Here is a 16,113-nt window from a genome sequence, read left to right as displayed (position 1 = left end):
CGCAAGGCTTTTAGAGACTGTCTGGTCCAGGGACAGCAAACATATGCGAGGTGCTCTCTCTTCCCACTTCCCACTCTCTTCCCACTCCCATGGCAGACATGATGAATCCAAAATGGCGCCACTTCCTGCTGTGCAGTACCCAGTCTCAAGATCCCCCCTACCACAGGACTCTAGGAATATGCTCTCAAGTTGTTGACACACTGATCTAGTCCAACCCCCTCACTGTCGTGAGAAAACTGAAGACCAGGGAGGAAAAGAAAGTTCTGGAGTAATTTATAGTTAGTGGAAAAGCCAGGTCTTCACTTCCTCTGTCTGACATTTTTTAAAAAGCACACGCGAAAGATGCCATGGAAGCCCAACTGGGAAATGGGCACAAGAGAGGAGAGGGGGAGGAAGTAGCACCACAGGGAGGCAAGAGTTGGAAAGGATGTCAGCTGACAAGGCTGCTAGTGGGAGCCAGAGGCTGAAGGCTGAGTCCAGGCCAATTGTCTGAAAGTCATTCTCCAAATGCAAAAAACTTCCCCTAGGTCTAGAACAGAGAACTGAAGCCCTTTTCCACAGAGATACAGGGCGATATTGGGGCAGGGGAGAGGAGAAGTCTGCAAAATAGTCAGAGAACCACCTTTTAGGAAAAGGTCACCCATTTGCTTATAATGGCAGGAGTGGGAGGGAAGCATACACAGAGCAGGGATGGGGAGAAGCCATGGAAGTTGAGATAACGATAAACTGCTTTTAAGGAAAGGCCACGGATTCCCATATGAAATGGAAGAGGCAGGCAGGGGAGGGAGACCAGTGGCACAAACCACAGCTTTGAACAACCATTGATAATTCGGTGAATCGGACATTCAGACAACTCATCAATCAGCCAATTGATTTTCAGAGAATTGGTTCCGGCAGCTTAATCATGGCCTATTCCCCAAGGCCAGAGAGTCAGAACTCTGAGGCAGTGAACGGCTGCAGGAAGAAGCCAAGAAGGAGCAGCTCCTGTTTGAGTTCATGGCCGGGTTCCCTGCTTCAGTGAACCCATCAGACAATTTTTACTTCTTATTACACTAGACATGTCTGGACCTCATGGGGGCCAAATGTTCCCTGAGACATGAAGAACTGGGTCAGGGACAACACCGATGGGCTCACAATGGGGGAGCCAGCAGGCAGACAGGCATCAAGGAAGTGGGGTGGCAGGTAAGGTGCCAGGTGAGAGGGATGTGAAGTCAGAAAGAGCCCCGGGCACCCCAATTACACCTAAGTGACCCTGTGAACGAAGATGTCCTAACTTAGGAGGGATGCCCCCAGGGACAGGGTGGCTTAAACATTCATGGAGTCCTTTTACACAGAGATCTTTCTTTTCTGTTTCCCCAGTAACAAATCCCCCAAAGAATTCTTACCACGGAAGTTGGGGTGATAAGAGCCGTGGTGCCCAAGATGCCATTTGCCTGTAGGAAAGCAAGAGAGAGACTTTCAGAGGAATCCCTGTGGGGGCTCCCAGCCCCTCTGGGCAGCTGATCACATACTCAGTCCTCCATCAGCCTTGCCCTTTACGGAGGACAAGCAAAGAGAGGCGGCAATGCCGTGTGCAAGGCGAGCCTTGCTCTCAGGGACTGAGAGGCAGTCCAGAGGGAGACAGCAGGCAAGGATGACTCAGGAACCACACAGGAAAGCTCGCAGCGAAAGGGGAAAACAAGCCTTTACTGGGAGCCCAGAGAAGCCAGCAGGCTGACCTTTTGCCCCTCAAAGAGGGTTCAGTGCCCACAGCAACCCCACATAGTCGAAGGCACCCTCCACTCTGTCCTCCTGCGCTGGGTGGCCCAGGGTGCAGGTGCAGGCCCCAGATAGTCTCGGAGATGCCTGCTTCCCGCCTGGCTTCCTCATCTTCCTCTCTGGTCAACATCAGCAGCCTGCAGAGCCTGAGCAAGAGACCGCCTCCCCGCTGCAGTTCAACTGCGGAGACCCCCACCAGGCCAGCAAATGAGGAAACTCAGACACCTGCTGCTCCTCGCTCTGTAAATGCATTTGGTTCAAGGGAATAATTGGGCAACGGGTGGCGAGAGCTCTGCCAGTGCTGGAGCTCTCTGACCTGCTAATTCCGCTCTGAGGAGTCAAGACCCCAGGGAAATCACCCACAAGGCAAAGGGGCAAAGAAAAGAATGTGGTACAAAGCTCTGAACAGCGGCAGCATTAAACAACACAAAGGAGAGAAATCCACGGACAACCCCAGGAGTATGACTAAGTAAATTATTTTATGTGGCCTCAATAAAATATTTTCCAAACTCTCTTTTCAAGATGAATGCATGTAGTAGAAATGAACACTCAGTGAATACAGGTGAAGGGGATATGGTGTCTATGATTCCCTCTTGCAACTGCTCTAGAGGTTTGGAAAAAATGTAATAAAAAGTTGAGGGAAATGGATTACGAGGAATGCTTGGATTAAGCATTACATGGAAATATAAAATTATATTACAATTTTAAAATTATGAAAATTATAATAAATACGTAAAATTACACTACATGCAAATATAAAATAATAGGAAGGGGAAAAAGGAGGACCAAGTGGTATGCACACAACTAGGTAGAAACACATTTACATGGACCTAGATGGGCAGCAAAGTGTGAGGGGTGTAAATGGACTTTATATTCCTGCAGCAGGTTTTTAATTTTTCCTATAAGCATGCTTATAGGAAATTCATAATCTCAACAAGTGGATGCGTAAATATCCTCTCCCGGACACGCAATAGGTGTAACAAGTGGTGAGGGGAGAGGGGAGCATCTGAATGGTTCATCTGTAATCAGTTGCTTCCTTGGAGTTTAAGGCATGAAGAGGGAGGGGCAGGCGAGATGAAATCCAGCTCAGGAAGAACCCGGCCCTGTGTTGCAGCAGGAAGATTTAGAGTCAGAGAGCCCAGGGACCAAACCCTAGCTGGCTGTGAGCTTTACACGGAAGTATGTAACAGGGCTAGTAAAGCACCCACCCCATAGTGGGAGCGTCACAATAATGAATACCTCTGGGTATGAATACCTCTGGGTATGGAGAGAAAGGGATTGAAAAGGAGAGGAAGGTTGGACCTTAATTGGTACCTCCTCACACCGACTGGGTCTTGCCCTCCTGGGACAATGAACGCCACACTTCGGTTTGACCTGCTGTAAAAGTATGTCGGGATCCTTGACCCAGAGGAGGAGGCGGGGCAACATCAGAAACGCCAACCTCCCACAGGTTAACACGGGTGCTCCAGGCACCAATAACACCCCCACAGGGACCCTTGCTGGCTGTCGTCCAGTTTGTTGGCACATCCTCCCTTGCCACTTCACGAATGGTGGAGGGAGGCAGGAATCCCACTGGACCCAGCTCTTGGAGAGGCAGAATAACAAGCACACACAGCTTGAGGGTGCTGCTGGGACACTGGGTTGTCTTGGCCTCTGGAGGGGAGACCAGAGGTGAAGAAAGGATAAGAGCCTGTCCAGATCCAGCCTCCACCTGCCCCAGGCTAGGCAACATTGAACAAGTCTCTTTGCCTGTCTGAAACTGTTTTCTCACCTAGACAATGGGGGCAATTGTAATCTCAGAAGGCATCACCGTACCCCATGCAAATAAACTCAGCCAAGTGCCCGGCACAAAATAAATGCAGAGTAAGAGGTGCCTGCAAAAGTTTAAAAGGAAAGGAAGCTGCTGGACTGTGGCAGACGCTACTGGTTATGCATGTCCCCACTCATCCTGCTAATAGAACTTAGGTTTTGTTCAGGGGGTCAGGGACCCGCGCCCAAGTTCAAGTCAATCATAACCCTGATCCCAGTTTCCCAGCCTTCCTTGCAGCAAGGGGTGGCCATGTGACCCAGCTCCACCACTAAGATTTAAGTGCATTTCTGCTGGGGGGAGGTGAAGTGTCTGAAAAAAGATTTGCTTTCCTGGTAAAAGTGAACAAATAAGGTTGGTACTGCTTCCCCTCTTTTTCCTTCCTTGAGCCAAATTTTAGTGAATAGTACTAAAGCTGCTATATTGTAACGGAGAAGCAATAAGCAAGAGAACAGAAGCCAACAGAGTAAGGTTAGCAGAGCAGAAAGACAGAAATGATTTCTTTGAGCAGCTAAGCCAATGAAAGCAATCACTTACCTCTAAGCTTGTTATAATGGGAGGAAAATATCTCCATATATGGTTTAGTCCATCGTTAGGTCTTTTCAATTACCTATAGCTGAAAGTACTCCTAACTCATACAGCAAGAAAGAAATGAAAAAGCAGACAAGAGCAGAAGAGATGGCAGCTCACTGAGGCTATGCAAACACGAAGCAGCCACCACAGTAGATGTAGTGGGAGATGGGGGTCCAGGCTGTGGGGCTCCGGGGTTACCTATCATTGCAGTGACATAGCCAGCCTGCTGCAGCACCTCGGCCAAGGTGGTCTCGTTGAGTGGAAGGCCGCCCACAGAGGTGACTGCAAAGTTGTGGGTGACTCCATGGCGGAGGCCCAGCCGACCGGTGAGCAGGGAGGCCCGGGAGGGCGAGCAGGTGGAGGCAGCTGCGTGGAAATCCACAAACCTGCACCGAAAGGAAAGTGATCAGGATCCTTCCAATCATGGGAAGCCAAACCAAAAGAAAACCCAATTCCAACCCAGTGCCAGGGATTCCAGTGCTGGGAAAAAGCTCAAAGGTCACCCAGCCTCAGGACAGGTAAGGTAAGAGGGAATGCCACTAATCTAAGGTCACACAGCTAATTCAAACTGCTTTAACCCAACACATTTAGTCAACCCTCTTTATCTGAAGATTCCATATTTCAAATTCACTTACTCACTAAAATTTATTTGTACCCCCCAAATCAATCCTTGTAGCTCTTAAGTGGTCATTCAGGGACTCGGGCAGAGCGATGAGTCGCCCGACGTGCACATTCCCAGCTGAAGTCAAACAAGGCGACCTTCTTGTTTCAGCTCTCATACGGTAAGCAAGTCCTCCTTTTCAGTCTATTTAGTGCCACAGTTTTTGCATTTTTCATTCTTTCTGTTGGTGACTTCACTGTTTAAAATGGCCCCCAAGCATAGTGCTGAAGGGCTGGCTAAGGTTCCTAAGCTCAAGGAGGCTGTGAGGTGCCTTACAGAGAAATAAAGGCCTTAGATAAGCTTCATTCGGGAATGAGTTACAGGGCTGTTGGCTGTGAGTTCAATATTAATGAATCAAAAATATATATTAAAGAAAATGTCTTTTAACAGAAACACATATAAAACAAGGTTCTGTACTGGTCAGTTGACAAAAATGATGTGACCAGAGGCTCACAGGAACCTAACCCTGTATTTCCCCTAGAAGCAATGGCTCTGTATTCCCTAATTCAGTGTTCACAGTGACTTGTAGAACATAATTCCTGCCAATAACAAGAATTGACTGTGTCTATTACACATTACCGTATGTTCTGCCCTTTTTCACACACTATGGAGAAATATAAGAGGGAGTCTCATAATTTTCCTACCCTCAAGGAACATGATTAAACTTAATATCACTAATAATGGGACTACCTGACCTTGTGTGTCTCCTGGTGGGATGCAATATGAAGTTCATAACATCAAGGCTTCTTGCTAAAAACGTTTAACCTGAATCTAATCAGACCTCTGGACCTAATTTCCAGGTTACAAGAAATATAGCCAATAGAAGAACAAATTAAATGACACCACAAGGAAATAACTTAACAAACCAGTATCCAGACATTCTACAAGACAACCAATCTGGCTCTTCAAAAAGTCAGTATCCGAGGGGAAAATGGGATGGAGGGAGAATATTCTACATTGAAGGAGACTAAAGAGACATAACCAAATGTAATGCATGATCCTTGATTGGATCCTAGTTCAAACAAGCTAACAACACATTTGGGGGCTAACTAGGGAAATTTAATACGGACTGGATATCAGGTGATAGTAAGGGATTATTGTTCATTTTCTTGATTATGGCTATATGGAAGAATGTTTTTATTCTTTTTTTCTTCCAGTTTTATTGAGATATAATTGACATATAACATTGTATATGTTTAAGGTGTACAATATAATGATTTGATATTTGTATGTGTTGGGAAATGATCACCACAATAAGTTTAGTTAACAAACATCCATCGCCTCACATAATTACAAAATTTTTTTTTAAGATGAGAACTTTTAAGATCTACTCTCTTAGCAACTTTCAAATACACAGTACAATATTCTTAACTATAGTCACCATGTTGAACATTATATCCCCAGAACTTATTTATCTTATAACTGGAAGTTTGTACCTTTTGACAACCTTCAGCCATTTTTCCCACCCCCTCCCCCACCACCTACCATCTTTGGCAACCACAAATCTATTCTCTGTTGCTATGAGTTTGGTTTTTCAGATTCCACATATAAGTGAGATCATATAGTATTTGTCTTTCTCTGTCTGACTTATTTCACTTAGCATAGTACCCTCAAGGTCCATCCACGGTGTCACAAATGGCAAGATTTCATTCTTTTTTATGGCTGAATAATATTCCATGGTATATAGTATATACCACATTTTTTATTACATTAAGAATATATTTTTATTGAGGGGCCGGCCCAGTGGCACAAGCGGTTAAGTGCGCGCGCTCTGCTGCGGCAGCCCAGGGTTTGCTGGTTCGGATCCCAGGCGCACACCGACGCACCACTTGTCAAGCCATGCTGTGGTGGCGTCCCATATAAAGTAGAGGAAGATGGGCATGGATGTTAGCCCAGGGCCAGTCTTCCCTCAGCAAAAAGAGAAGGATTGGCAGATGTTAGCTCAGGGGTGATCTTCCTCACTAAAAAAAAAAAAAAAAAAAAAAAGAATATATTTTGATTGTATTAAGAATGTATTTTAGGGCCGGCCCCGTGGCTTAGCGGTTAAGTGCGCACACTCCGCTGTTGGCGGCCCCGGTTCGGATCCCGGGCGCACACCGACACACCGCTTCTCCGACCGTGCTGGGGCCGCATCCCACATACAGCAACTAGAAGGATGTGCAGCTATGACATACAACTATCTACTGGGGCTTTGGGGGAAAAGAAAGAAAGAAAGAAAACGTTTAAAAAAAAAAAAAAGAATGTATTTTATTACATTAAGAATATTTTCATTCTTAAGAGATGCATACTGTAGTATTTATAATAAAAGATCATGATGTCTGCACCCTTCAAATGATTCAGAAAAAAAAACATTTATAGATAGAGCAAATATAAAAATGACAAAATGTTAATGGTTGAATATACCAGTATTTATTTGACTAGTCTTTTCATTTTCCTTTATGGTTGAGATTTCTAATATTAAAAAGATTAAGAAGGATGTCGGTCTAGAGTCTAGAATGAGCAGGGTAGTGACAGGGTGGGTGGTCAGGGGCCATGCTGGAGGGTAGGTGGGGTGGCTTAACATAGAGCAAGGCATCTCAAAACCGTATGTGTCCAGGCTGCCCGGGCGCCCGGCGGGCAACCTCAGCCGCCACCCTGGGCAGAGGGAAACCCGAGGCGGGAGGATAAGGGACTGGCCCACAGCCACAGAGTTAGCCAGGGAGAATGGTCACCATGCCTCTACTTTCCCCGTATTATCTGTCCTCCCACAGCAGCCGGGGGGCTCTAAAGTGTTCCTCTGACCACTGCTTAACACCCTAAAATGATTGCCCTGAGCACTCTGAAACCACGCTCCCCCACAGCCCACCTTTTGGGCCTCTCCTTCCCTCCTTCCATCCAGCCTCGGGCACTCGGGTCCTCTTTCAGTTCTGCACCCATGCCAAGTTCCTTCCCAACTAGGCCTCCACGCTGGTCAGTCCTCTGCTTGGCAAGCTCCCCCGGATATTTACATGGGCCTTCCTCATCCCTCAGGTCCCCCCCCAGGGAGGCCCCCTCCGTCCTCCTCTAATCAGGCACCCTGGGTACGTACTTGGTAGCATGGATCCCAACCTGGAATTACCTGATTTATTTTTGTGTTCCTTCGTTCCGGGTCCTCCTCCCTCCACTAGAACGCAAGCTCCGTGAGAGGAAGGCTGGCCTGCGCTGTTCACTACTGATCTCCAGCTCCTAAAACAGGGCTCTATAAATAGAGTGTGGAGCAGAGGGGAGGGGACATGGAGGGGGAGGGGAGGGGGAAGAGGAGTCTTTCCTCCCAGCCACTTCATTTGAAAACGTAACCAAACCCCAAAATAACCAGTACTGGGAAGCGTGAGGAAGGAGGGATGGGGAGCAGCGGTTTCCTTGAGCACATTCACCAAAAGCGGCCTCTTTTCAATGGTTTTAAAGATAACATGCTAACGTGGAAGTTGCAAGTCTCATGGCGTGGAGTGTCATGAAGAGACGTGACATCAGGGATCCAGTGTGAAAGAAAGGGGAGAAGGTTGCAGAGGGCAGTGTGCATTTAAACACTCCCTCGCCACCACTGCAGAGCCCGCCACCATCACATCCCAGGCTGGTCGCCACCTACTAGGTTACAGCCTCAGGTCTCAGCCATAACCCCAGACCAGGACAGCGGCGGCTCCCAGAGCCCACTGACAGCAGCTCTGAACTGGGCCTGGCCAGGGCAGTGCTTGTTCAAGGGCTGAGACCAGTCGGGGGACACGTCCTTGTTGTCTGTGCCCTCACAGAGGCCAGCCCGGAACAGGAAATTGGGGAAACGCATGCAAATCCGTTTCTCTGTGCAAGCAACTCTGGGCAGATGGGGATGAAACACGATGTTTGAAAGGGCGTCCAGCTGCATGTCACCTATGCAGCCTCTCTCTGGCCACCAGGACCGCCTGCAAACTAAAATCCTAGGAGTCTCTAATGCTCTCACACCCCTTGGAGACAGCGAACAGGGCCCAGAGCCCCTGCCCTTCACCATGACCTTGTGGATGGCCCTGGAGGGCAATGAGGTCTGCAAAGCGACACAGTGGATTCCTCTTTTTTCTTATTTCTTTCCTTTTTTTTTTTTTAAGATTACACTCAATCCTAGAGATCATCAGGAAAAACTGTTTTAAAATCTTACAGACTAATTACCATATGATCCAGCAACTTTGGAATGCCTGGTCTGGGAGATCAGGAGTCCGCACTCAACAGCCTTGAGCTGTCTTGAGCAAGCATTGCCATGACTGCAGGAATTCACGCCTCCGGAAAGAAGAGTCTCTGCTGAGCTTCCTCATCTCCAGGTATCCTCGGCCCACGCCAGCTGGCTCCCGAGCCTCCACTCCACAGAACCCACCCATTCAGGGTGGTGGTCACTCAGAGAGCTCTCTCCTTTCAGAAATCTTCCTTTGCCCTCCAGGAGACCTGTCTTCATCCTCCTTCTGCCCCCTGAAGGCTCCTTTTCTACCTCCATTGTGGGCTCAGTCTTCCTTTGTCCACCTCTAAGATATCGGAGGTCCCCGGGGCCCCCTCCCCAGTCCACACACCCTCCCAGTCCTCACACACCCTCTGGGAAGTTGCATACAGTCCCTCCCCCTCCACCCATGTCTGAAAGCTAACAATTCCCAATTCCAGATTCCTGGCTCAGACTCCCCACCGAGCTCCACACTTTCACACCTCAGCCCTCCTGGGCATCCCACCTAGCACCTTCACGAAGAATCCAGGGCTGAGCTCATTATCTCACCTCCCAAACTCACTCCCATCGGCCACCTCGCTGAGCAGCACCACCAGCGCCCCACCATTCCAGCAGAGAACCCCAAGGCCTGCCTGGATTCTTCATTCCTCACGTCAAACTGGTCACCACGTTCTATCGCTTCTGCCTCCTAAACAGCTCCCAGATCTGTCCCCACTCTCTGCTGCCCATTGTCACTGCCTCAATAGAGGCCCTGAGGAGTGAGAGCCCACATTACTACAAGAGGTTGGTCTTCCTGCCACCCCACCCCATCCTCCATGCTAATGCAAAGGCCTTTCTACAATGCAAATCTGATCACACCGATCCCTTATTGAAAAACATGATCTCTCTCTGCCTGCTTCTCTGGGCTCATCTGCCTCCCTACCTCTCCTCACCCCATGCTCCCAACACACCATATCACTCCCACAGCACTGTGCCTTTGCACATGCTGTTCCCACCACTGGGAACCTCCTACTGTCCTACCTTATCTTGATTGACAAACCCCAGCTGTCTCAAGACTTAGCTCAAATGTTCAGATGTTACCCACTCTATGTCATCTTCCCTGTCTCTCCCTCCTCCAACGTATCTGCACCCCCACACACACCAATGCCTACACAGAATCAGGGCCCCCTCTTCTCTATGTAATTACATAGGCTTTGGCATATTCTTTACAACACGGAACTATAATTCTTTGTGTTCATGTTCAGGGCAGCTTAAAGATGGCCATAATTTCCATGACGTGCCTCCCATTGAGAGGTGGGGTCTGAGTCCCCTCCCCTTGACTCTGTGACTGCTTTGATCACTAGAATAAAGTGGAAGTGACACCGTGCCAGTTTCTGGGCTCAGGCCTTACAAGACCGGCAGCTTCCACCTCCTCGCTTGAACTACTCTGTGAGCTGCCGTACAAGAAGTCAGACGACCCCAAGATCGTCATGCAGGAGAGCCTCCTGTAGGTGCTCCAGCCAATGACCCCACCTGAGGCCCTCCGCATCCCGATGCCAGCCATGGGAGTGAGGCCACTGTGGACCTCCCAGCCCACCCGTCTGCTTGCTGAATTCCATGGAGTGACCCTAGTCAACAGGACGTGGAAAGGAAGAATTGCCCAAGCAAGAAATGCCTGAATTCCTGACCCACAAAACCGTGAGACATAATAAAATGGTTGTTCTTTTAGCTACTAACCTTGGGGGAGTTTGTTACTCAGCAATACACAACCAGAGCAACATCTGTCCCTCTCACTAGGCAACATCTGGTTCCCCATTAAGTCCTCTGACCAGCACAGAGCGGGCGCCACCCAGTGTGTGCTGCGTGGCTGCCGCCACCGTCCTGATTGCTTTTGCACAACATTAACAAGTCTTGCTCAAGAGACCTGGGCCTTGGTCCCAGAAGATGGGTTAATTCCCTGACACCATTTTCCAAGGTGACAAATGGCAAAGGAGGGACATCATCAGGGAGCAGTGACATCACACTGGGAGATCCCAGTGCTGCCGACCTGGACACGCTGGCCTGGCTCTGAAGCCACACTCTTAAAAGCAGGCTGTGCGATGCCTCCATCTGACAGAAGGAGGGCAGGAAGGTGAGTGCTCCAGCACGCACTGTTGGGTTCACAGCTGCTGGGGGAGGCCTCGCTCCCGGCCTCAGGGGGCTCTGGGACTCCCAGCTCTGGCTTAAACCCCTGCTAGCACTTCGTCCTGACCCTCAGTCCCCGGGGCTGGAAGAAGCACTGGCAGCCTTCCTTCTCTCAATCGCTGGGTGCCTGGGGCACTTTCCCAGGCACAGGCTTCCCTCAAAGCATCGCCACCTGCCAGACATACTGGGGCAGTAGGGTGTCAAACTCATGGGGGGACATCCGAAGCCCTGGATGCTGCAAGGAGCTGGCAGATGCTACCCTAAGAATTCCAAACCAAGTCCCACCTCGGTGCGCACACTTTTGCTTCCAAGACAAACATTCGTTTCTACTCAGTCTTGTCTGTTCTCTTCCTCCTGAGACTGAAGCACAAGGACCCTCTTAGCCCACACTCCTAAATTTCCTTAAAATAATTCTTATTACTGTCACAGCTAATGCTTATAAAGCATTTCTATAATCCAGGATCTTCTCCAAGCACTTTACATACATGAAGTCATGAGCATCTATTGCCCCCGGATTCATTCTGGTTTGAATTTGTAGTTCTGTATGGGCTGACCCAAGCTTATTGGCGTCATCTCTTTATCCACCACAGCAGGAATAGCTGCACAATTTGCAGGGCCCAGGGCAAAATGAAAATGCAGAGGTCCTTGTTCAAAAATTACCAAGCATTTCAAGATGGCGACAGCAGAGCATGAAACCACCATTCACACCATGGCTTGGAGTTGAGCAGTGCACAATCCACCCACCTGTATGTGGCAGCCCTGTTCCCCATTTATAATTCCTGCTCCCAATTCCTCCTCCTCCCATTTTCCATGGGGCAGCCAAAGTGATCTTAAAAACTGTTTATCAGCTAATATTAATTCCCGGCTGGAAACTCTCTAATGCGTTCTCATTATTATCCAAGTAAATCCAAAGTTATTATCATGGTCTACAGGCCTCCCATCAGAGCTTCCCAGCCCGGGATCTGGAGCACACAGAGAGGGCCAAATGGGGCAGAGGTTTTCTGAAATGGGGTTCCCCGTAGCCAGAGGGGGCCCTGGGCAATTGGAGGCTCCAGCGCTGTCTTACACCAGCTCTGTCTGTGCCCTGCACAATTCCAGGGAAAGCCATCCCCCCAGAGCACAATATGGAGAGAGCCCTTGGGGCAGGGCATCAGGCGTCCTGGTTGGAGCCCCAAGCTGCCCACCTCCAGCCACCAGCAGTCTCAGCGGAGTTTCTTGGAAAGGGGCACAAATATCATTAGTTTCCATGTGGGACATCACACGGCAAAGGTGGGAACTCACCACCCCAGGTGATCTGGACCCCGTCTGACTTCTTCTCCCCCAGCTTTCCCCCAGCTCTTCCCTCCAGCCACACTGTCCAGAGTTGTTCTTCCTAGAACACCCCAAGCTCGTTCCTTCCTCGGGCCCTTTTTATGTCCCCTCTGGCTGGAACGCTCTGTTCTGGTCTCCACATGGCTGGCCCTTTCTGTCATCTCAGCTCTCATTTCACTTCCCCAGGAAGGCCTTTCCTGATCCAACCACTCTCCGTCCGGCACATCACTGTTCTGTTTTTTCCTTAGCCCTTATCATCTCTGACCTCATCTTGGTCACGGATTTGTCTCCTTGCTTGCTGTTCGGCTCCCTTATCTAGCATAGAGTTCCATGAGAGCATGGGTGTGTCTGCCTACTCCCACCACTGCCCCTGGGATCTGGTTCCAGACCTCCAGAAGACTGTTTCTCCACTGTCGGCAGCTGGGGTCCTGCACTCTACTGGTGAGACTACTGTTCTTCCCATCTGGTGGGACAGCTGTAGCTTGCACCAATGCTGGCTTGCTCAACCAGATTCTCTGTGGGCACCAAGACTCCATCTCTCCAGCAGCTGGTTATATAGACATTGAGACACCATTGGACATTCCTCCCTCACTCATCTTTCTGCCTCCCAACAGATACACACACAAATCAGCTGCCAACTCAAACCCTTCACCTGTGGGCTGCTGGGTTTAGTGCAACCAACCACAGCAGAGCTGCCAGGGGAGCCACAGGGAAGAAGCCACAGCCCTTTCCATCAGGAAGCTTACACTTTAGCAGAAGTGTCAAGACATATGTGGAAAATAAGACAAAATAAGATGGACCCCATCACAGAAATATAAAGATAGTGCTTTGGGAGGCAGAGTGGTAGGAAGGGTCAAAGAGTAAACAAACCAGCCTCGGTTCAAATGAGGCCCCAACCCGCTCTAGTGTGAGACTAGGCGGGTAACTTAATCTGAGTCTCAGTATCTTCATCTGCAAAATGGGCAAAACCATATCTACCTCCCCAGGTGATCTGAGGATCCAATGGTATGACGTACATAAAGCACTTCGCAGAGCTCCAGGTACAGAGCAGGGTTTTTTTAATTCATGGTAGTCAATGAGATTACTATCATCACTAGCTAAATGAGAGAAAGAGAACATTCCAGGTATGATGGGGGGCAGTGAACAGGGCATGAATGGATGGAATTCCAGAGGTGAATGGCACGTGGCTGCTGTTGGTACTACGCAAGCATCATATTCATTGCTATAAGTATGTCATAGGTCACCTTGGCCTCAACTTGCATCTTCTCTCCAAGAGCCTGTGTCTACCCCCGTCCCGGTCAACCTGGCTAGAAGCTGAGGCACCACCTTTGAGTCTCTCTACCACTCCCTGCCTCTTTCAGCTCCTCCCATTCCAAATGATACCACCCAGCATCAATATGGCTGTTGTCCCTCACCTGAATCACTTCAGCAACCTTCCGAGATGCCAGGCTCACACTCTGCAGCCCATGCTAGCACAGTGATGGGTCATACCATCCCTTGACCCCAGGGCTTCGGTGACTTCCTTCTGCTTGGCCATCTAACCTGCCATGCTCTGGCTCAACCTTCATCGGCAGCCTTCTTAGCCATTGCTGCCTATTACGGGTTGAACTGTGTCCCCCAAAAAGATACGTTGAAGTCCTAACCCCATACTTCGGAATGTGATCTTATTTAGAAATAGAGTCATTTCAGATGTAATCAGCTAAGATGAGGTCGTACTGGAGTAGGGCGGGACCTTAACCCAATATGACTGGTGTCCTTATAAGAAGATGGGAGAGACACAGCGAAGAGAACACCATATGAAGACACAGAGACACACAGAGGAAAGACAGCCATGTGATGAAGGAGGCAAGGATTGGATTATGCAGCCACGAGCTAAGGAATGCTTGGGGCTACCAGAAACTGGAAAAGGCAAGAAGGAACTTCCCCTAGAGCTTCAGAGGGAGTGTGGCTCTGCCAACACCTTGATTTTTAACTTCTAGCCTCCAGAACCATGAAAGAATAAATTTCTACTGTTGTAAGCCACTCAGTTTGTAGTACTTAGTTACCGCAGCTCCAGGAAACTAATACACCACCCTACGTATACCCAGAGCTCAGCCCAAAAGGACTCTTATTCCTGGAACATCTCACATCCCTCCCTTCCTCGCATCCCACACACAACTCTCCACTCAACACCTCGACTCCACTGTATCTCAGCCCAGAGCGCTCTACCCCTCTTCCTGCCCTTCCAAATTCCTACCTATCCTTCAAAACCTACCATTAGCACAAAGTCTATCCCGCAGGACAATGAGTCTGGACTTTGACTTCTGGAGCATGTGAAATTTCCTTGTAGCCTTTTCATATCTGAATGTAGACATTCAGCTAACAACATCTGAGCACTTACCAGAGCAGTCATCAGTTGTGTTTTTCTGTGGTGCAACCAGCCCTTCTGCACCCATCTCTTCCACATAACTCTTGTGGGGCTGCTGATGCCCGTTCCCTGCCCCACACCCACCCACTCCAACGTGGGCCCAAGACTCTAGTGTTGGCTAATCAGAGTAGCACAACCTCCTAACCTCCATGACAGGCCCATGACCCATGCATGACCCAGGCAGGGCTACTCAGAATTCAAACCTGGAATTTTCTGAACCAGAAAGTGAGGAATAGCTCTCTCTTTCCCCTTGAATCTCAAGCTATAAGGATGCAACCCCAGAAGGGCAGGGGCCACATCTCCCATCATCTGGAGGAGCCTGAAAGAATGGGCCAGCTGGCTCAGAAGACCAGACAGAAGACTGAGTCTCTCCAGAGCTTAGTTCATGGGCCAAAGCTGTGCCCCTTTCGTGCTTAGGCTGCTTGAGTTGGGTTTCTGCACCTACAACCAAAGAATCCTGGCTATCACAGTGTGGGTGAAACAGGACGCGGCCCAGAATACAACAGTGAACAAGACATATCCCTGCCCTCAAGTCGCTCATGGTTCAGTAAGGGAGGTGGATAATTCCAGTACATGGGAGAGCTCCAAGAACAGCAAGCCAAGGGGTTCTGAAAGTATACAAAGTGTGCACACCTATATGATGGGGAAGCAAGTGCTTCTCCAAAGCAGTTACATGTAAGCTGACACCTAAAGTATAAATAGGCATCAACTTTATGTTAGTCTTATAATAATAAAAATAGCTACCACTTGGCCTGGCCCGATGGCGCTCCGCTTTGGTGGCCCCAGGTTCACAGGTTCAGATCCCAGGTGTGCACTGATGCACCACTTGTCAAGCCATGCTGTGGCGGCATCCCATATAAAAAGCAGAGGAAGATGGGCACGGATGTTAGCCCAGGGCCCATCTTCCTCGGCAAAAAGAGGAGGATTGGCCTCAGATGTTAGCTCAGGGCTGATCTTCCTCACACACAAAAAACATAGCTACCACTTATCAAGTGGCTACCACCCTAATCATATTACATATATTATTTCAAATCATCAGAATTCCCATTTTAGGAATAAGGAAAGTGAGGCAGAGAGAGGTTAAGTAGTTTTCCTAAGACCATGTAGTTGGTATGAGCACAGATGTATCTTACTCTGTGGAATCACTGTGCTGTAATGAGACTGTAAACCCCTACACTCAGGAAATGATAGAGCTCGAACTTGAACCCAGGCCTGTAAAGCAAAACCCCATGTTCTTT

The 16,113-nt window shown here is 49.0% G+C and overlaps 1 protein-coding gene across 2 annotated transcripts in view; it reads right to left on the bottom strand.

Moving 5' to 3' along the window:
- Positions 1-16,113, bottom strand: part of ARSG (arylsulfatase G) — a 109,031-nt gene that overhangs the window by 42,237 nt on the left and 50,681 nt on the right. Inside the window, exons 3-4 of one of the 2 annotated variants that reach the window (XM_087441483.1) lie at positions 4,337-4,524; positions 1,386-1,433 (exon numbers count right to left, since the gene is read on the bottom strand). In XM_087441483.1, coding sequence (XP_087297609.1) covers positions 1,386-1,433; positions 4,337-4,524 — 236 coding nt within the window. The remainder of the gene's footprint in view (positions 1-1,385; positions 1,434-4,336; positions 4,525-16,113) is intronic. The other variant, XM_087441484.1, reaches the window with a different exon arrangement.

Source organism: Ceratotherium simum, chromosome 16, assembly GCF_057802395.1.
Source record: "Ceratotherium simum simum isolate JZ-2026a chromosome 16, ASM5780239v1, whole genome shotgun sequence".
In the NCBI taxonomy this organism is placed as follows: domain Eukaryota; kingdom Metazoa; phylum Chordata; class Mammalia; order Perissodactyla; family Rhinocerotidae; genus Ceratotherium; species Ceratotherium simum.
The sequence above is the reverse complement of the archived record's forward strand: the minus strand, read 5'-3'. Positions and strand labels throughout refer to the sequence as shown.